Source organism: Neurospora tetrasperma (genome assembly GCF_000213175.1).
Source record: "Neurospora tetrasperma FGSC 2508 unplaced genomic scaffold NEUTE1scaffold_4, whole genome shotgun sequence".
In the NCBI taxonomy this organism is placed as follows: Eukaryota; Fungi; Ascomycota; class Sordariomycetes; order Sordariales; family Sordariaceae; genus Neurospora; species Neurospora tetrasperma.
The window spans coordinates 3,769,780-3,785,738 of NW_009799102.1; the positions used below are offsets into that span (position 1 = coordinate 3,769,780).

At 52.3% G+C, this 15,959-nt stretch overlaps 5 protein-coding genes across 5 annotated transcripts; 2 read left to right on the forward strand and 3 right to left on the reverse strand.

Moving 5' to 3' along the window:
• Window positions 1-539: 539 nt before the first annotated feature.
• Window positions 540-1,348, reverse strand: NEUTE1DRAFT_84732 (uncharacterized protein; the record flags this gene model as incomplete). Its single annotated transcript, XM_009854283.1, has 2 exons — window positions 540-1,245; window positions 1,301-1,348. The coding sequence occupies one exon, from the start codon at window positions 763-765 to the stop codon at window positions 577-579; it is 189 nt and encodes a 62-aa protein (XP_009852585.1).
• Window positions 1,318-3,373, reverse strand: NEUTE1DRAFT_66048 (uncharacterized protein; the record flags this gene model as incomplete). The annotated part of the gene is made up of 4 exons (XM_009854284.1): window positions 1,318-1,603; window positions 1,656-2,129; window positions 2,192-2,500; window positions 2,571-3,373. 4 exons carry the CDS (start codon window positions 3,242-3,244, stop codon window positions 1,345-1,347), a joined length of 1,716 nt encoding a protein of 571 aa, XP_009852586.1.
• A 386-nt stretch (window positions 3,374-3,759) lies between these two features.
• Window positions 3,760-5,694, reverse strand: NEUTE1DRAFT_66051 (inositolphosphorylceramide-B C-26 hydroxylase; the record flags this gene model as incomplete). The annotated part of the gene is made up of 2 exons (XM_009854285.1): window positions 3,760-4,670; window positions 4,731-5,694. The coding sequence occupies 2 exons, from the start codon at window positions 5,453-5,455 to the stop codon at window positions 4,280-4,282; spliced, it is 1,116 nt and encodes a 371-aa protein (XP_009852587.1).
• A 1,278-nt stretch (window positions 5,695-6,972) lies between these two features.
• Window positions 6,973-10,525, forward strand: NEUTE1DRAFT_123428 (uncharacterized protein; the record flags this gene model as incomplete). Its single annotated transcript, XM_009854286.1, has 3 exons — window positions 6,973-7,574; window positions 7,667-8,985; window positions 9,042-10,525. 3 exons carry the CDS (start codon window positions 7,296-7,298, stop codon window positions 10,330-10,332), a joined length of 2,889 nt encoding a protein of 962 aa, XP_009852588.1.
• A 726-nt stretch (window positions 10,526-11,251) lies between these two features.
• Window positions 11,252-13,948, forward strand: NEUTE1DRAFT_111426 (uncharacterized protein; the record flags this gene model as incomplete). Its single annotated transcript, XM_009854287.1, has 2 exons — window positions 11,252-11,750; window positions 11,871-13,948. The coding sequence occupies 2 exons, from the start codon at window positions 11,252-11,254 to the stop codon at window positions 13,946-13,948; spliced, it is 2,577 nt and encodes an 858-aa protein (XP_009852589.1).
• Window positions 13,949-15,959: the final 2,011 nt, after the last annotated feature.

Below are 15,959 nucleotides of genomic sequence, written 5' to 3' on the forward strand. Positions count from 1 at the left end.
TATTGCACTTGCAGGCGATTTCAGTAGGTGCTGATGCTGAAGATACTTCCAGCTTCACTACCGCTCTGTCAAAAGGAGTCTAAGAGGCCTCAGCCCGCTAACATCGATGACCAGCTGCTATAGTCCCCATCTCACAGGAGTCGAGGAATACTGGGGTTGATCTGAAAAATAGCATGGCATGTCCATTGCTCTTCTGATTGAGACGAGGAAGTGGTGAACACAGAGGGAGAGGTTGGTTGGCAAAGTGAACAGGTTCTCTTCCATCAGTGAGACTTGTGCTACACTCGTAGTGTAGTGTAGAATTTGAATAAGAAAGGGACAGGACATCGACCACTATCACTGCGGTACGAAACGATCTGCATCCAAGACTCGGGGATTCATTGAAACCGAGGTAATATCAGCTCTCAGTTGATTATACCAGTCACTGCATCAAGTCAGGTATCTCATCACATTTGCGCCCCGACCGGAAAGTAGGGGTCTGGGCATACCTTCACAGAGTCGTAATGATCAACAATCACATAAGCATGGGAGATGATGAAGCTTAAATCACCCGTCTTATTTTTTTTTCCCCCAAATCTAATACAATTTCGCTAAATGACGAACGACATAAATGCATCTAAGAAACAAGGTCATTGCATCGAAGAAACGCCACCGGACGTTATAGGATAAGTCGAGCTCTGAAGGGAGAGGTTGATACCTTTTCGTGATGCACGGCGTCAGTGCATAGAATAAGTCTCCCGTGGCTCGACTGCGTTGCAAGCGCATTATGGTGAGAATCTCGCCGTCACTATGGTCTCGCCTTCTCCACGGACGACAAAGTCTCCCGTTGTCTCTTCTGGTACAAGACAGAAATCAGTATTCGGTCGCTTAACCGCTATGTGGGAAGAGCTGCTTTGCAGATGAAGAAGCAGTAGGGCAAACCCCCGGTCCACCCAGTTCGCTTCTTCGGTCTCGAAAAAAAAATGGCAGTGAGAAGAGAGCAGCGGGGACGATTGTCTGTCATTGCATCTTCATCAGCGAGGGATCAATGGTCCTTGCGAAGACCGGTTGTGGTGTAGTGTGCCGTGAAACCTTGAGAGAGCATCTTCAAACTTGAATGCTGGGTGTTGTCCATCACTGGTTGCGCTAGACGTTGTATGGCTGGATGGATATATAGCAGGACAATTTGCTCGCTCGACGGCATGAAAGACAACAGGGGATCCTAGAGATAAGTGACCGTCGCTCCCTCGTGGGGCTGTCGAGACTCTGCAATCATGTTAGCCCCATGCTGGAATTTGGATGAAAAGTCGGAGAAGCTTACAGTGAGAATGCCTAGGAAACGCAGTTAAAGTCGTGATTAGCGTCTTAGATCGCCTTTGAGCGAGAGAACAAACTGCTGTAGACCGCGTCCACAACAGGTGCAGCGGTAATCATTCTCCCACCGAAATACCGGCCGTTCAAGCCCTTGATGGCGTTTTCTCCTCCCTGGACCTTATCGAACTTGAGGTAGATGTCGCCGGCCGAGTTGGGATCCAGAGAAATGTGAACGACGTGGCCATACTTGGCCTCGGCCTCTTCGCGGACATCGTCCTCGAGCTCCTTGATCCAGTTCTCACCCTCTTCCCTGTTAAACGGTTAGCATCCAATGAGACCCAAGGGACAAGGGATTGACGTACTCAGCAGGGTCAAACATGTTGTGGAGAACAACGCATCGGCTGGCCATGTTCACGTTGACAGGCAGCGGCTTGGTCTCCGTCTTGGGCTTGAGAATCTGTCGCTCAGGAATGACGCTAGCGGGGGGCTCGTCAGTTCGTGCCAACTTCCTCATGAGGGCATCACGACTATAGTTGTTGAAGTTGACACCAGCAACGTCGGTGTCGTCGAGGGCACTGGCACCGGTGCCCTTTTCGTTGTCGCGTGCGCCAGCGCGATCAAAGTTGGAGGTAGTGGGGCCACGTCCGCCGGCGCCCGAGAAAGCAGATCCCTGGAATTGTTGATGATGATTCTGGCCTTGGAACCTCTGCAGGAGATTGGCAGTGGACTCTGGGGTGAACTTATCGTTTCCAAGTCCCACACGAATCGGGCGACCAGCGAGGTCGAACCCGTTCATCTTTTCGAGGGCCTCTCTGGCCTGACCAGCGTCACGGAACCTAGCGGGGTGGGTTAGCAAACGGTGTGTCTTGGGAAGAACGGAGAGATGTGATGGACATACTGTACAAATCCGTAACCACGGCTCCTGCCGTTGTCATCCTTCTGGAGCTGTACAAACTCGAGCTCACCAAAGGGCTCAAACACATTCTGCAAATCTTGCTCCGTAATGCTAAAATGGATGTTACCCACGTAAAGTCGGTGGAAGGGGATCGAGTTGGGGTGGTGTCCAGAGGTCTCTGTGGTGCGCACTTGGCGGTTCTTCTCAGCCTCGGTAAGCTGGACGATGACAGGAATACCTAGGAGTTTCTGGCCAGTGAGCTGTAGAGCGGCTTGGACGGAGTCTTCGTTCTTGAATTCAACATAACCAACGCTGCCAATGTCAACTTTGTTAGCCTACGTCTCTTTGTATGCGGGAAAAGAGGGACTGCGGTGTAACCTACCCCTTGGAGCGATTGCTGACCCTGTCCTTCACAATCTGGGCCTCGGCAACAGGGCCGACTTTTTCGAAAAACTCCTTAAGTTCGCGAGTGCGCAGACGGGCAGCCAACTGCTGCACGAACACGGTGCGACGATCACGCTCGTCCTCGGTCAGGGGCTGAGGGGTACCATCCCGGGCCCTTGGGGTGTTTCTGCCGCTGCGGCGGTCGTCGTCACGTCGACGGTAGCTGTCACCGCGGTCGCGGCGATCGTCGCCCCGGGGCCGGTAGTAGCGGTTCGGGGAACGAGATCGGGAGCGGCCTCGGCGGCCTCGGTAGTAGTCTCCATCTCTGTGACGGCGTGAGTGTCTGCCAGAATCACGGCTCCGGCTCCGACGCCTACTTCGGTGACTTCCGGCATCACTGCGGGGGGTGTCTCTACCAGCCTCACTCGACGAGTTGCGAAGGCGACCCGAACTACGGTCACGATATCTCCTGCCACGGTCCCTGCTGCTATCTCGGCCCCGGTCACGGTCTCGCTCGCGCTCTTTATCGCGGTCACTGTCACGGTCGCGGCGTTCGGATTTGGAACCATTCTGGTCAGCGCCGCCGTTGGTGGTAGGAGGGTCGACATCCATCTGCTGCTCCTTGCTAGAGGCAGTGGAATCGAGGAGGGCCTCGACGTCTAAGCCCGACATTTTGTGGGAAAGTGTGGTGTGATTTGCTCTGTCTAGATCGCGGTATTCAATTCGCTTTGCCGTCGAGAGTTAGGTAATACACTTGGAACGATTTCAGACAAGCGCGCTCTGTGACTAGAGCAACCAGATGCGGCGGCGTGGGCTCAGGTTGGAGGTGGTAGAGGAATTGTCAAGTTGGACATTGGGAGGCGCAGTTTCCGGTCTGGCAATAAAATGGATTGAACCGAAATGGCAGCCTCAAGGGGGTCTGGGCGGCGCTGGGCCGGCGAACTTCAGGCTGTGGCGGCCCATCATTGGCTAGCCGGCGGCAGGTTCTATGATGGACACGTGACCTCCGCTCGCAGAAACTTGTTCGATGCCAAGAAATTGCATTGACCGCCTTTGCCCAGGTTGGGCCCAGCTACAGTAAATGACTGGAAAGTGTGCTGTGTCATAGTGAAGCTCGATAAGTTTCCTGTAGCGATAAGTCCAGCTAACATAGTGCACAATCTCAACCCAACTACCCCTGAACCTGCCAACAGCAATGTGTATGCTTCAACTATCAACAATTCATGACAGACACTGCTTCGAATAGCATATCTTCAGTGACGTTACTTCCAAGTCATTCATATTAACATTAGGGGGTATTGACCAACGACCAAAAAGAAGCAACATATACCCATGATGATTCCCCCTTGCTGCCACCGCAGTCCAGTCCAGCCAAACCCAACAGCTAGACGCCCTATCCCCTTTGCCTACCAACCGGCCGACCAGCCCAAACCGAAGCAAAAACCCCTTCCCATTGACTTTTGTCTGTGTTTCCCCAGCTGCCCAACCCGTGATATGAGATATCCTGCCCACCCGAGCCTACGTACGGCGTCAATACTTCATGAATCCTATTCTATGTACATACTCTGTTTTCCCTTCTTTCTTTCATTACAAAATGGTTGTTTCAAATAAGTATGTACTCCAACGACGCCTTGCAAAGGTCTAGTCGGGCTGTGTGTGTGAAGAAGAGAGTTCTATATCCGAACCAAGTCCACCAAGAAGCGGCACTTAGTTCGTCTTGGGGTTGTACACAAGCTCGGTACCAAAGATCTTGTCCCAGAAGGCGCTGGTGACGCCAAAGCCGTTCTCGTAGTCGAGAAAGTGGTGGGCAAGGTGGTACTTCTTGAGCTCCTTGTAGTAGGCGGGCAAGTTCTGGTGGTGGAGGAAGTAGTGGGTCATGTCGTAAAGGGTGTAGCCAAAGACACCACCGCAGAAGGCGGCCGTGGCGGCGTACCAGTTGTAGAACAGGATGGCGTGGGCAAACTTCCAGAAGGGAGCGGCCAGGACGACAAAGAGGGTGGGCGGCATAACGAGGCGGTACCTGTCCATGGGCAGGTAGTGGTGGATGCCGTGAAGGAGGAAGTGCGCGGTGATGCCGACGCGGTTGTCAGGGAGGTAGCTAGAAAGAAACGGGTTAGTGCGTGTTCAAGTGCCGCGCAAAGGGTCTGCAAATACTCACTAATCAAGGTGGAACAGGAAACGATGCAGAATGTACTCGATCAAAGTCCAGAAAGCGAGGCCAAATCCGAAATAGCCAGCCACGGGAGCGACACTGCCAAAGCCCTGGAATGCGACCGAGACACCGTACGAAATGGGCGGCCACCAGACTAGAGGGATCAACCACCACGGCGTTTTGGACAGAGGCTCAAGGAAGTTGCCAAACAAAGGCGCCGACTCTCCTCCCTTGTAGTGGCGCGGACGGTGGACCTGGTCGAGGTAGAACTCCTTGGAGAAACCACCGTTCCAGATCTGCATGAACAGCGGCTTGTTCAAGTCAAGGAACTTGTGTGTCTTGTAATCGGCGTTGTAGTCGGTGTCCTTGCTGAGGTCCTCTTCGCAGGACATACCCGTCCGAGGATGAACCCATTGCTCTTCTGTTCCGTTCTCGCCGTCCTTCGCCGTTCCGTTCGCCGCAGCGCCGTTTCCTGATGCGAGATATCCCACCAGCGACTCGTCGAGGACTTCGTATGCGGCTTCGGAGTGAGTATGCGATGCCTCATCCTTGAGGATAGCGCCAATGTCCTTGCCGGCCCAGTCGAGGACGAGATCAGCACCGCCGGGGTGGGAGTCGAGGAAGTCGGTCACGTCGTAGACATTCCTGCCAACGGTGACATAGCAAGACTTTGCCGAGTTGTGCGACTCGACCTCGTCGATGGTGAGGGTGGGGAGAGTGCGGTCCGGCATGGTTGCTGTATTGTGGTCGCAGGATGCAATGCTCTCTGCAGAGTGAGGTCGGCGTCTCGCGAGTGCTGGGATGTTTTGGGTATGTGATTCTCTCGCTTCTCGCTTATAACTTTTTTGGGCGGTGAAAGAACCAAAACAGTCAAAAAGACGACGGGGGATACGGGCTGCCTCGCAACAAGGATATCAAAGAGCTTATAAAAGGAGGGAATGAAGCCTCAAATACCAGACTGGAGCATTAGAATAGTAATAGAGTGAAACAATGTAGGTAGGTTGGTAGGGAAAAAAGGGGTCTTATTCTGATGTTATGGGATAGGATCTGCGGGAAGGGACGGGAACGGAAGTCGGGCGTGGTTTGCGTGTACCTGAAGAACGGACGACTTTTCTGGGCCCGGACTTGCTGTAGCCGTCAGGGGTTCCCAAGTTCCCGGGGGCGCGCGACAGCTGTCACTTGCTGGAGTCGCTGTGGTCCCCCGTCCACGGAATGCGCGTAAAACCCGTCAGCAGAGGGTGGCGTTATCCGATGGTACCGATGGGTTCGCCAAGACGGCGCAGGGCGAAGAAATCGAACTCTTTTTTTTTTTTTTCTTGGTCCCCGGTCTGAAGAGAGAACTCCAATCTTGATCGGCGTTGTTTTCGCTGGATCTTGCCTCTTGCCTGGATCTCTCTGGAACCGCACGTATAACCCTGGAATCTACACAATGATAACCCTGACGATGGATTGGTTCCGTCCGTCCTATAAACTGCAGTAGAAGGTAACCGCGTTGTGATGTCCCAACTTCAGTTCGGTTGTCGGTCGGGAGCGGTGCCTGCCGATTGCCAGGTCCCTTTGAAAATGTGGAGGATTTTGGCGGGGCAAGGCTCGGTGCAGTGGTGAGCAAAGTGGGTACGAGATTAAGTGCGGGACGGGACTTGTGCCCGGCCAATTTTATGCTTGTTCTTGTCGGAGTGTTTCCCGTCCTTTTGTTGCTTCATGTGACAGTGTTGGATGATGTCCAATGGGATTGATATCGCAAAGTCATTTGAAACTTGCAAATGATGAACAACTACATGCCTCATAAACTAGTTTATGGGCCGGCTATAGTACTGAACACCGAGCACCGTGCACAACTCACCTCTAGTGTACCAACCCATGACGGGAACTTCGTTGGAGATGGGACGGCGGGATCGTGGATGGCTCCGCTCCAAAAGAACTCTTGGGAGATGAGGTGCGCCGAGACCGTAGAGGTCAAGCAACATCTTTGGCACGCCTTTGAGCCTTTCCAGACGGATGGGAAAGAACTTGGCAGTATTGGACTGCGGGCGAGCAATTTAATCGAGTCGTTCACAAAGAGAGGAGAGCACCTGCCTTGGCTTCCCGTCACTGCAGTGTTCAGTGCACTCAGTTGAGATTTGGTGGGAGTTCAAAATCTGACGTCAAGGGTTCTGCTTGGCGCACCTCGTTGATCAAGCTCAGCTCTCTTCAGGTTTGCAGCTTTGCCCGTTCCTTCCCCATCCCCATCCTCTTTTTACAAAATCCTTCGTAATCTGCCCACTGGACAGCTTCTTTCAACTTCAGGCGGCTTGTCTTACTCTGTCTTCAAGTTTCCTCCAATTGTACTTCTCCAAAGACGTCCGCGAGACACACCTTCTGTGCGCGCAGAGATAGGTTGTAGCTGAGTCACGCGCATGTTTTTCGAATACTGCGCCTAGCTACTAGACCTGGTTCTACATCTCATCTCCCTTGGCAAATGCTGGATGATATCTTGACCTCTCTCATCTCAAAACTGACCCAAAACTTCATCCATTTGCGCGCGAATACACAAAGAAAACACGCGAAGCCACACGTTTTGAGTCGCACACAATGACGGGTATCAGGATAGGCTGGGGCAGCGTGTTGCTGGTCCTAGCTCTGGTCCTGGTTGTTCTTCCAGACAAGGCCGCAGCCTTCGGTGCTGGTAACATTCCCTCCATCGCCCAGGTCGAGGGCCACAACTGGAGACATGGCGATATCGAAGACGTTCTCAAGACTCTGGCCTTCATCAACGGCAAAAAGTGGACCACTATGATGGTCGGGCGCACCTACTTTGGTAACTGGCTCCGAGACTACTCCCAGGCTATCGATGTCGGCAGCTTGAAGGGAGTTAATGCGGCTACCATTCGCATCATTGCAAGTCTTTCGTCCCATCTTCGCCGTGCCCTCGTTTCATCCCATCCACTAACTCTTGTCACTAGGTTTGGGTTCTTTCTTTCCTGGCTCATGGATACGCTACCGAAGAGTTCGAGGTAACCGAGGAGCGCCTGGGCGTTTACAGACCCGAGGAACATATCGACAACCCTCTTGGCTACGCTGACGGAAAGGATGCCCGCGAGTACGACCCAAGACTACGAGGACCAGTACACCCCGCAGAACTCGAGATCGATCCAAATACCGGTATGAAGAATTATATCGCCAACGAAGAACTGGCCCATCATCAAGGCTGGAACACCACAAGTGCCGGCTATATCCGTTTCAGCTTGCAGCGTTGCATCCATTACGGTCGTCTGTATACCAGTGGCTCTCATGGCAGAGGCAAGGAGTCTGACTTGTGCGAGGCCTTGAGGTGCTTGGGACAGGCCCTTCATACCCTGGAGGACTTTCCTGCCCACAGTAACTACTGCGAATTGGTCCTAATCGATATGGAAGAAAGGCGGGGCCAGCATAGTCCAGTCTTTCCCCACGTTGGCACTGAAACTAAACTCAAACTCGAGAATGGACAGTTCAGGCGCGTAAGGCCTGGAGAAGGATACGATTCTAGGGCGAAGTACGCTTGGCCCCTGGTCACGGGCACTTTTGGAGGAGTCGACTTCTTGCACTCCGTGTTGGGTGAGGCCAATGATCACTTCACCCAGTCCGAGGTTGACGAAATGAACGATGCCCTCCTGACCGCTGAACAACTGACCAAGGGATCCGGTGGCGGTTCTTCGCGCGATCGCGGTCTCAGCCTCTTTGGCTTGAACTTGGGCGGTTCATCTAGCAACGATGGAGACTTTATCTCCCTCGTTTCCAAGCTTCCGGGTGTCGGTGACGGCTATGCCAGCACAGCCCGTAGCCTGAAGGCTGCCTCTGAAGCCCAAGAACAGGAGAACAGCAGATCTGCTGGCAACGTCAACGTTGTTCCTGGCATGAGCCCCAACTTCGACCCCGTCAAGACTGCCGCCAAGATCTACCCAATCCTCGAGTTTCGTGACAAGATTGTCAGGTCCATCAACAACATGATCGAAAAGATTCCTGGTTTGGAGAGTCTGCTGGAGAAGATCAGCGAGACTTTGACGGCTTTCATCCTTGGCTTGCTGGCTCCTTTCCTGCGCCCCATTATCAACCAGGTTACTCAAGTGTTGAAGGAGGGCTCGTCTGGTCTCATTGCGACCAGCGCGAAGCAGCAGCTCGAGCCTTGGAACAACCCTGAATGCGACAACCCCACCCACTCTATGCTTTCCAAGGATCACTTTACCAACATCTTAAACTCCTGCGCCGGTCGCGTCGCCGCCAACATTGTTCAATACGTAGTTCCGTAGGTCTCCACCTTTTCCCTGCTTGATCTTCGAACCATGCTAACTCCAACGACAGCCGGGTTGTTTACGCCTGGGAAAATCCCGGTGTGCCCGACAGCGAGGTCATCGCCGACGTCCTCCAGGTTTTCCACCATCCTGCCAATTACAAGCAAGAGGTCGAGATTCAGCGCACGATGTACGACACCGTTGTGCAGTGGTCCCGGGAGACTCATCATAACTACAGGAAGCTTCTCGCGTCCGAGTCCGTCAAGGAAGGCCTCAACCATGTCCTGAACGGTCAACCTATGAACCGCGGTCCCGGTGGTGGCCACACCTCATGCGGCGCTGATGGTGGCCACGGCAAGGTTGCTGGCTCCCTCTGGAGCAAGATCCAATCCCGTGATCTGGACACTTCTGCCCCTAGCGGCGGCGTAGGTGGCGGTAGGCCCTCCTCCTCCACCGGCCACAAGTATGGCTACTCTGCCTCCTCTTCTCACCACGAGGTTCCCACCCACGGCGAGGCAGCCTCTTACTTCTCCTCCGCCGACCCACGCCATGCCTCTCCGCCAACAGATCGCTACTACGGCAGCCGCCCCTCTTCCTCCGGGTACGGATCCTCCGTTCATGGTTCCGGCCGCCCCTCACCCGCCCCTGCGTCCTTTGGGTACCACCACGGCGGTCACCAAGCTTATGAGGGCAGCAGCAGCAGCTATCCTTCGCAGCCGTCATATGGTGGCTCTTCCGGCCCATCGTACAGCGGCTCTTCTGGACCATCGTACGGCGGGTTTTCCCAACCCAGCTATGGTTCCCAACCTTCTTACTCATCTCAACCCTCCTACGGCGCGCACCCCTCCCAGCCACCCTACGGCTCTCAACCCCATTACGGCGGCCCCTCTCATGGCTCCTACAGCGGTGGGCGTCCCCCCTCTCCTCCTCGTCCCTCCGGTTACGGTGGCGGATACGCTGGTTACTCCGCCGGTCCCCCTCCTAGCCACGGTGGCTACGGTGGCTACGGTGGAGGTCCCTCTGGTGGTGCTCCCTACCCCCATGGCGGTCCAGTAGGCGGTGGTGGCTCGGCGCCTTATCCCCATGGTGGAAGGGCTGATGCGTACGAGAGGAATTATGATCAGCATTATGAGAGGGATGAGAGACGTGGTGATAGGGGTAGCAGGAGGAGGAGAGGAAGCCATGGAAGCAGGAGTAGCAGCGAGGAGCGAGATGGAAGAGGTTACCCTGGGCAGGGGTCTAGGGGAAGTGGTCATCATGGCGGTGGAGGAGGGTACGGAGGGGGATATGGTGGTGGATATGGAGGTGGTGGAGGATACGGCGGCGGGTATGGCGGTAGGGACGAGCATCGGAGGTATTGAGCTTGGTGAAGTGATGATTTGAAAGCGGAGATGGATGCCGGAATGATTTTGGATAATGAACGAATGGTTACGGGTTCTATGAGTACACTTGATTCGCGGTGGGTGAGGTTGGTACTTTTTGTCTTTCCTCTCGGTATGATACCATTCCCTTTCGTCAATAGTTTTATCTTATAGTCATAGAAATATGTTTGACTTATCCAACAGAGTGTGCAGTGACTGTAAATATGGAACATTAATGATATCTAACCCAGTCTGTCTCCCTGTTCAAAACGGCTATCTAGGGCGCAGAAAGATCTTGGTGTCGGCCGAACCTATTCCCTCTTCTTCATCAGTGAAATCCGACCAGTTTGTAGATTCCCGTCAACCCGAGCCTTTCTTGAAGCCGGTAATCAGCAGCAGATGCCCGAGTGAAGAGCCGTGAACCTCATGATGATGATGAGCGTACAACTCAAGCGCTTCGGAGCCTGGCTGTGTAGGTAGTACTGGCGCTTAAGAATGTAACATCATTGGCCTCCTCCCCCTTCCCCCTGGCGAACATGAAGTTGCTTTGCGTGTTACTTCGTTTCATCCATCCATGATATCCATCCATTCATTCATGGCGACTCGCGGGGAATAAGTCTGCTGCACAGCAGTTTCAACATGTTGACCTTTTCAAATCTTTCACACTCTCTCCTCTCATTTTTCTTAATTTCTGTTTTCCTCCTCTGTGAACCATTACTTCCACTTGTTCTGTTTGTTGTCCTGGACATCGAAAGCCCGCTTCCCATTTTCCCTTAAGGTCCGAGATATATTGTACCTATCTACCTACCTGCTTACCTTACCTTCATTTCTTCACGCTGTTCGGATAGCATACAAATTCCAGCAGAGCATAGCATAGCATGACATAGCCACCTAAAGGTACCTAGGTAGGTAGGTAAATATGCCCCCCAAGCTATGCTCCATCTGCGCCATCGTCCCCCACTGGCTTGCCTCTCTGGACTGGGACGATTACTCGTACCTGAACGATACGACCATCACGCTTCGGTCGTGGAGGGGAATGCAAGTGCAGGCTGAGGCTGCGGTAGCAGAGAAGAAGAAAAGCAGGGGGATTTATGGATGTGGTAGTAGAAATGGAGAAGAAGAAGACCAAGAAGATGGCGAAGGAGGATGCGACCTCTGCTTCATGATCGTCCACTACAGCTACCGCGAGTCCCGCTGCAAGTTTACCTCTATGTTCCCTGCTGCTCGATCAAGACCGTATTACCTGCCGCCGGAGATGGATCCGAGAGAACATAAAGATGATGAGAGGTATCAAGATGTTCCGTTGGTGTTTGGGAGGGAGGCGACGAAGCAGGGAAGGTGTTGGGAGTATAGGATGGTTTGTTTGAGTAATCGGTCAGTTTGGGGGGCGGAGGTGGTGAAGGTGCCGGGGAATTGGCGTAAGTTTTCTTTTTTCCCCTCTCTCTCTTCTCTGTTCTTGTGTGTTTCGTGCTGGATTTGGGGTGCTTTATGGGAAGGACGTTCATGCTTACATTTATGTCTTTGGTAATTTGATGTAGGGCCAAAGTATTTGCCGCCTATGGCGTACAATGATCAGAATCCTGAAAATAACGTCTTGCTCTTGAAGGATTGGCTAGAAAACTGTCGACGGAACCATAAGCGATGCCGCGAGATCAAGAAAACCACAACGGATACGGGCACCGACTTTTTGCCAACTAGATTGCTTGATGTTCAAGCATTCGGAACGGGTAGTGAGCCGTCATCCCATCTTGGGGACGACGTCAGGCTCGTCTGCTTGAGTCCACCGACCATGGTCTCAAAATCGGCAGATACAATCAAGTCCCCGCAACCCTACTTTACACTAAGTCACTGTTGGGGACCACCGGAAAAGCGCCCAACGACAACAACCAAGGCCAACCTATCCCAGCGCATGGAAAGGATTCCCTTCCTTGAGCTGCCCCGGACCTTTCAAGACGCAATCGAAATGACCCGCAAACTAGGCCACCGATACCTCTGGATCGACTCCCTTTGCATCATCCAAGACGACGAACAAGACTGGGCGCGCGAAGCCAGTTTGATGGCCAAGGTCTACTCCCACGCATCCTGTACGCTCTCCGCGCTGAGCTCCCGCGACAGCAGCGGAGGATTACACTTGGAACCACTAGACGAGGACCGTTCCTATATGGATCTCAGTATCACCCCCTCACCTGCTGAACAACCAAGTACCGAAAGCGGGGACACGGAGAACAACCGCGCTTTCACCTCTCCCCGATTTCGATTACTCTACTACTCCAACGAAGACTGGCACACCCTCTACAACGGGACCAACCGGACAATGCACATGGGAGGGCCCAGCGACGACATCTCGCCGCTCCGCTCTCGGGCATGGACGCTCCAGGAGCGCGAACTCTCGCGGCGCATCATCCATTTCGCCAGGAAACAGGTACTCTGGGAGTGCGCGGAGCTGAAAGCCACTGCGCAGCGGCCGTGGCATGACCACTCGTCTTCGTACTACTATGCTGGGCTGGACTCACTACCACAACATGAATGGAAGGAGGAGTGGTCGGAGATAGAGGTAGAAAGTATTCAAAGTCTAAGCCTTCCAGTTCAAGACGGCGATGATTTGGTCCAAGCTGCTGCTGCTGCTGCTGCCAATGGCACTACTTTGACAGTTTCCTCTCTGCTCAAAGCCTACACAAGCGAGCGCGAGTGGTGGGCAGTGGTGTTCGATTACAGCCAGCGGTCATTAACCAAAGACACGGACAAGCTGGCCGCCCTGTCTGGGATGGCGCAGTTTTACCAGCGAAACCACTTCCCTTGTGCGCGGTACGTGGCTGGGCTATGGAGCTCTCGGCTGAAGGAAGAGCTGTTCTGGGAGGTTGAAGATAAATCGAGGGCGACAAGACCGGCGCCGGCGCCGGCGGATATTTATGTCGCGCCCAGCTGGTCGTGGGCGTCTGTCAAGGGAGGTGTGATAAGTTTCAAACCGAAAATTCCTGTCAGGAGGTTGAGGGAAATGAGGAAGAAGCAGATGCTAATGATGGCTGGGACATGGAGGGATGCAGCTGATACACGGCCTGAGGAGAAAGACAATACAGATCCACGCAAGGACGGCAAAGATTCACGCAAGGACGGCAAGGATACATGGAAAGACATCAAAGATGCACGCAGAGTCATAACAGATGGATGGCAAGTGGAGGAAATCAACCTATTTCCCAAGTACGACGACCCCTACGGTGCCTTAAAAGGCGCGAATCTGATCATAGGCGGTGCCCGTCTCGTTGAGGTGGAACTGTTCACCGAAACCCTGATCGAGCCAGACCCCGAGTACATGTACGGGTCGCATTATTACTACGGCGGCTTGAAGATCGACGGCCGTTGGGTGGCTAATTATAGCCTCGATGTAGAGGGGGAAGCAGAACGGAGCGGTGGTAGACTTTGGTGTCTGGGTATGGTGGCGCAAAGAGATTACAGTAAACTTCGGAAGCCAGTGATAGGGGGACTTCTTCTCAGAGAGGAGGAGGAGAAGCTTGATGCCGATGGGGATCTTTGTATTTATAGCCGGGTGGGAACGTTTCGCCACATGAGGGTAGAGACTTTTGATGGTGTTGAACCGCGGCGAATCAAGCTAGTATGAATGAGAAAAAGAAAAAGCCGTTGCAAGACTGTAATAGGGTTTCTAACAATTCGAAAAGACATCGGCCAGCGTCCTATTTGGATATTTCTATTCGTGAATTGCCTAAAACTCAAGACCAGAGGCGTAACAAAAACGCTTAAATGCATTGTAGGAGTACACCCAAGGTATAATATCAAAGGTCTCAACTATTTTGTCTAGGACGAGCAAGGTTGATATAGAAATGAAAGATGTTGCTGGGTGTTTGACTTCAGCACTCACCTACCTAGGTAATAATGAATCAGCTTCCCATCGAACCATGAAGTCTTGTATAGGTACCTTCCAACGCTGTGATTATGTGTTTTGTACGACGGAAACGGTGCAACGACATCATGCGAATACCTAACTATATCCTTGAGATACCTAACCGTGTATTTTCCAGACGTTGTCTGTAATTTCATGTACTTCAAGGACCTTTTTGACCGATAAATGCTCGTAACACTCCTTCAGGAAAGTAAAGAGGCGCTCTTGTCTTGAATCATTGTTGTTGTTTTTGGCGATATAATAGGATAGTGGCACAACTTGATCGGGAAAGGCATCATACCGAAGAGATGACATCGTTGCGGTGTGAAGATAACCTGCCTGATGACTGCCTAGGGTAGTTCTAGTATCCTCGGCTCGTCCTCCCAATTAGTACAGGCAGGTATCACGAGCTTCCATGATACGCCGTCGTCTTAAGAAGCACCATCTTGAGAAGCACACCAGTTACAACAAACCACCAGACAAAACATCAGCAACGTCCTTGCACGACGAGCCAGGACTTACAATCACCTCGCCCGCTCAGTGATGTGGATTCAGATCATCGTGTCGTATGAAATCCGAGCAACGACGACACACGCCCAAAGAGCGAAGCTATAGCCAGAGTAACCAGCTTCATCGTGGAATAAAAAACGCAAAAACAGAAACCGCAGAGGACAAAACAACAACAGAAAGAAAAAGGTATGGGGCGGTTGAAGCATGTGAGTGAGATCCAGAAAAATATGAACCAGTTAAAAAGTCAAAAGATGAGGTCCTACCCGGAATCGAACCGGGGTTGCCGGAATGTCCTGAAGGGTAAATCATCAGAATCCGGAGTGATAACCGCTACACTATAGAACCTTTGGAAAGATGGTTCTCGTTGATGTACGCCTACCGAAATGCGTACTTATGTAGGTAGGTTTGTGCACAGGTGAGGCAATTCGGAACTTTCTAGACTAGATGTGTGGGGTTGGTGGGGTTGTGTTCCATTCCCTTGCATAGTTGGTGTGGTGGGAAAAGCCGCATGCTTGCGTGTGTTTCCTTGTTGAGTTGTATATAAAATAATAATTGATAGAAATAAGGGGTAAAAAAGTAAAGTAGGGAGAAAGAGATGTTAGAGCGGTGGCAAAACAGGATGAAGTGGGAGCAAAAAACAAAACTCGAGGTAAACAAGGGACCGAACATGGAAAGTTGAAGTAATAAGGAAGGGGCTAAAAAAAGGCAAAAAGAGAGGTCGTACCCGGAATCGAACCGGGGTTGCCGGAATGTTTCTGATAGGTGAAAGACTCAGAATCCGGAGTGATAACCGCTACACTATACAACCGCTGGTTGTTATTGAGCTAAGCGCCTGGATCTATTCACTATGTACCGCTATCCTTCGTCTACCCTCAATCCAAAAAAAACTTTATGGTAATACACCTAGGAGGTAGACATGATCCTCAACCAACTCTTTCTTGTACGCTTCCATTCTGGTAATATTCCTTTAGTTCATTCTCTCCAAGGTTCTAGTCTTCATCAAATCAGTCAGGTCTTCGGGATCATCACACTGCTACTACGCTGGCAAATGCTAACTACTTTGACTACGACCAATTGAGGGGGCACATGTTTTGATTCCCTATGCTTGCGCGAACAAGAACGCTCACGAGAGTAAATGATGATAGTTTATCTCTGATGAGTGTAAATGTTCTATATTGCATGTTGAACAGACATGCAAGTTTGACTCCAGGTAAATCGTCGC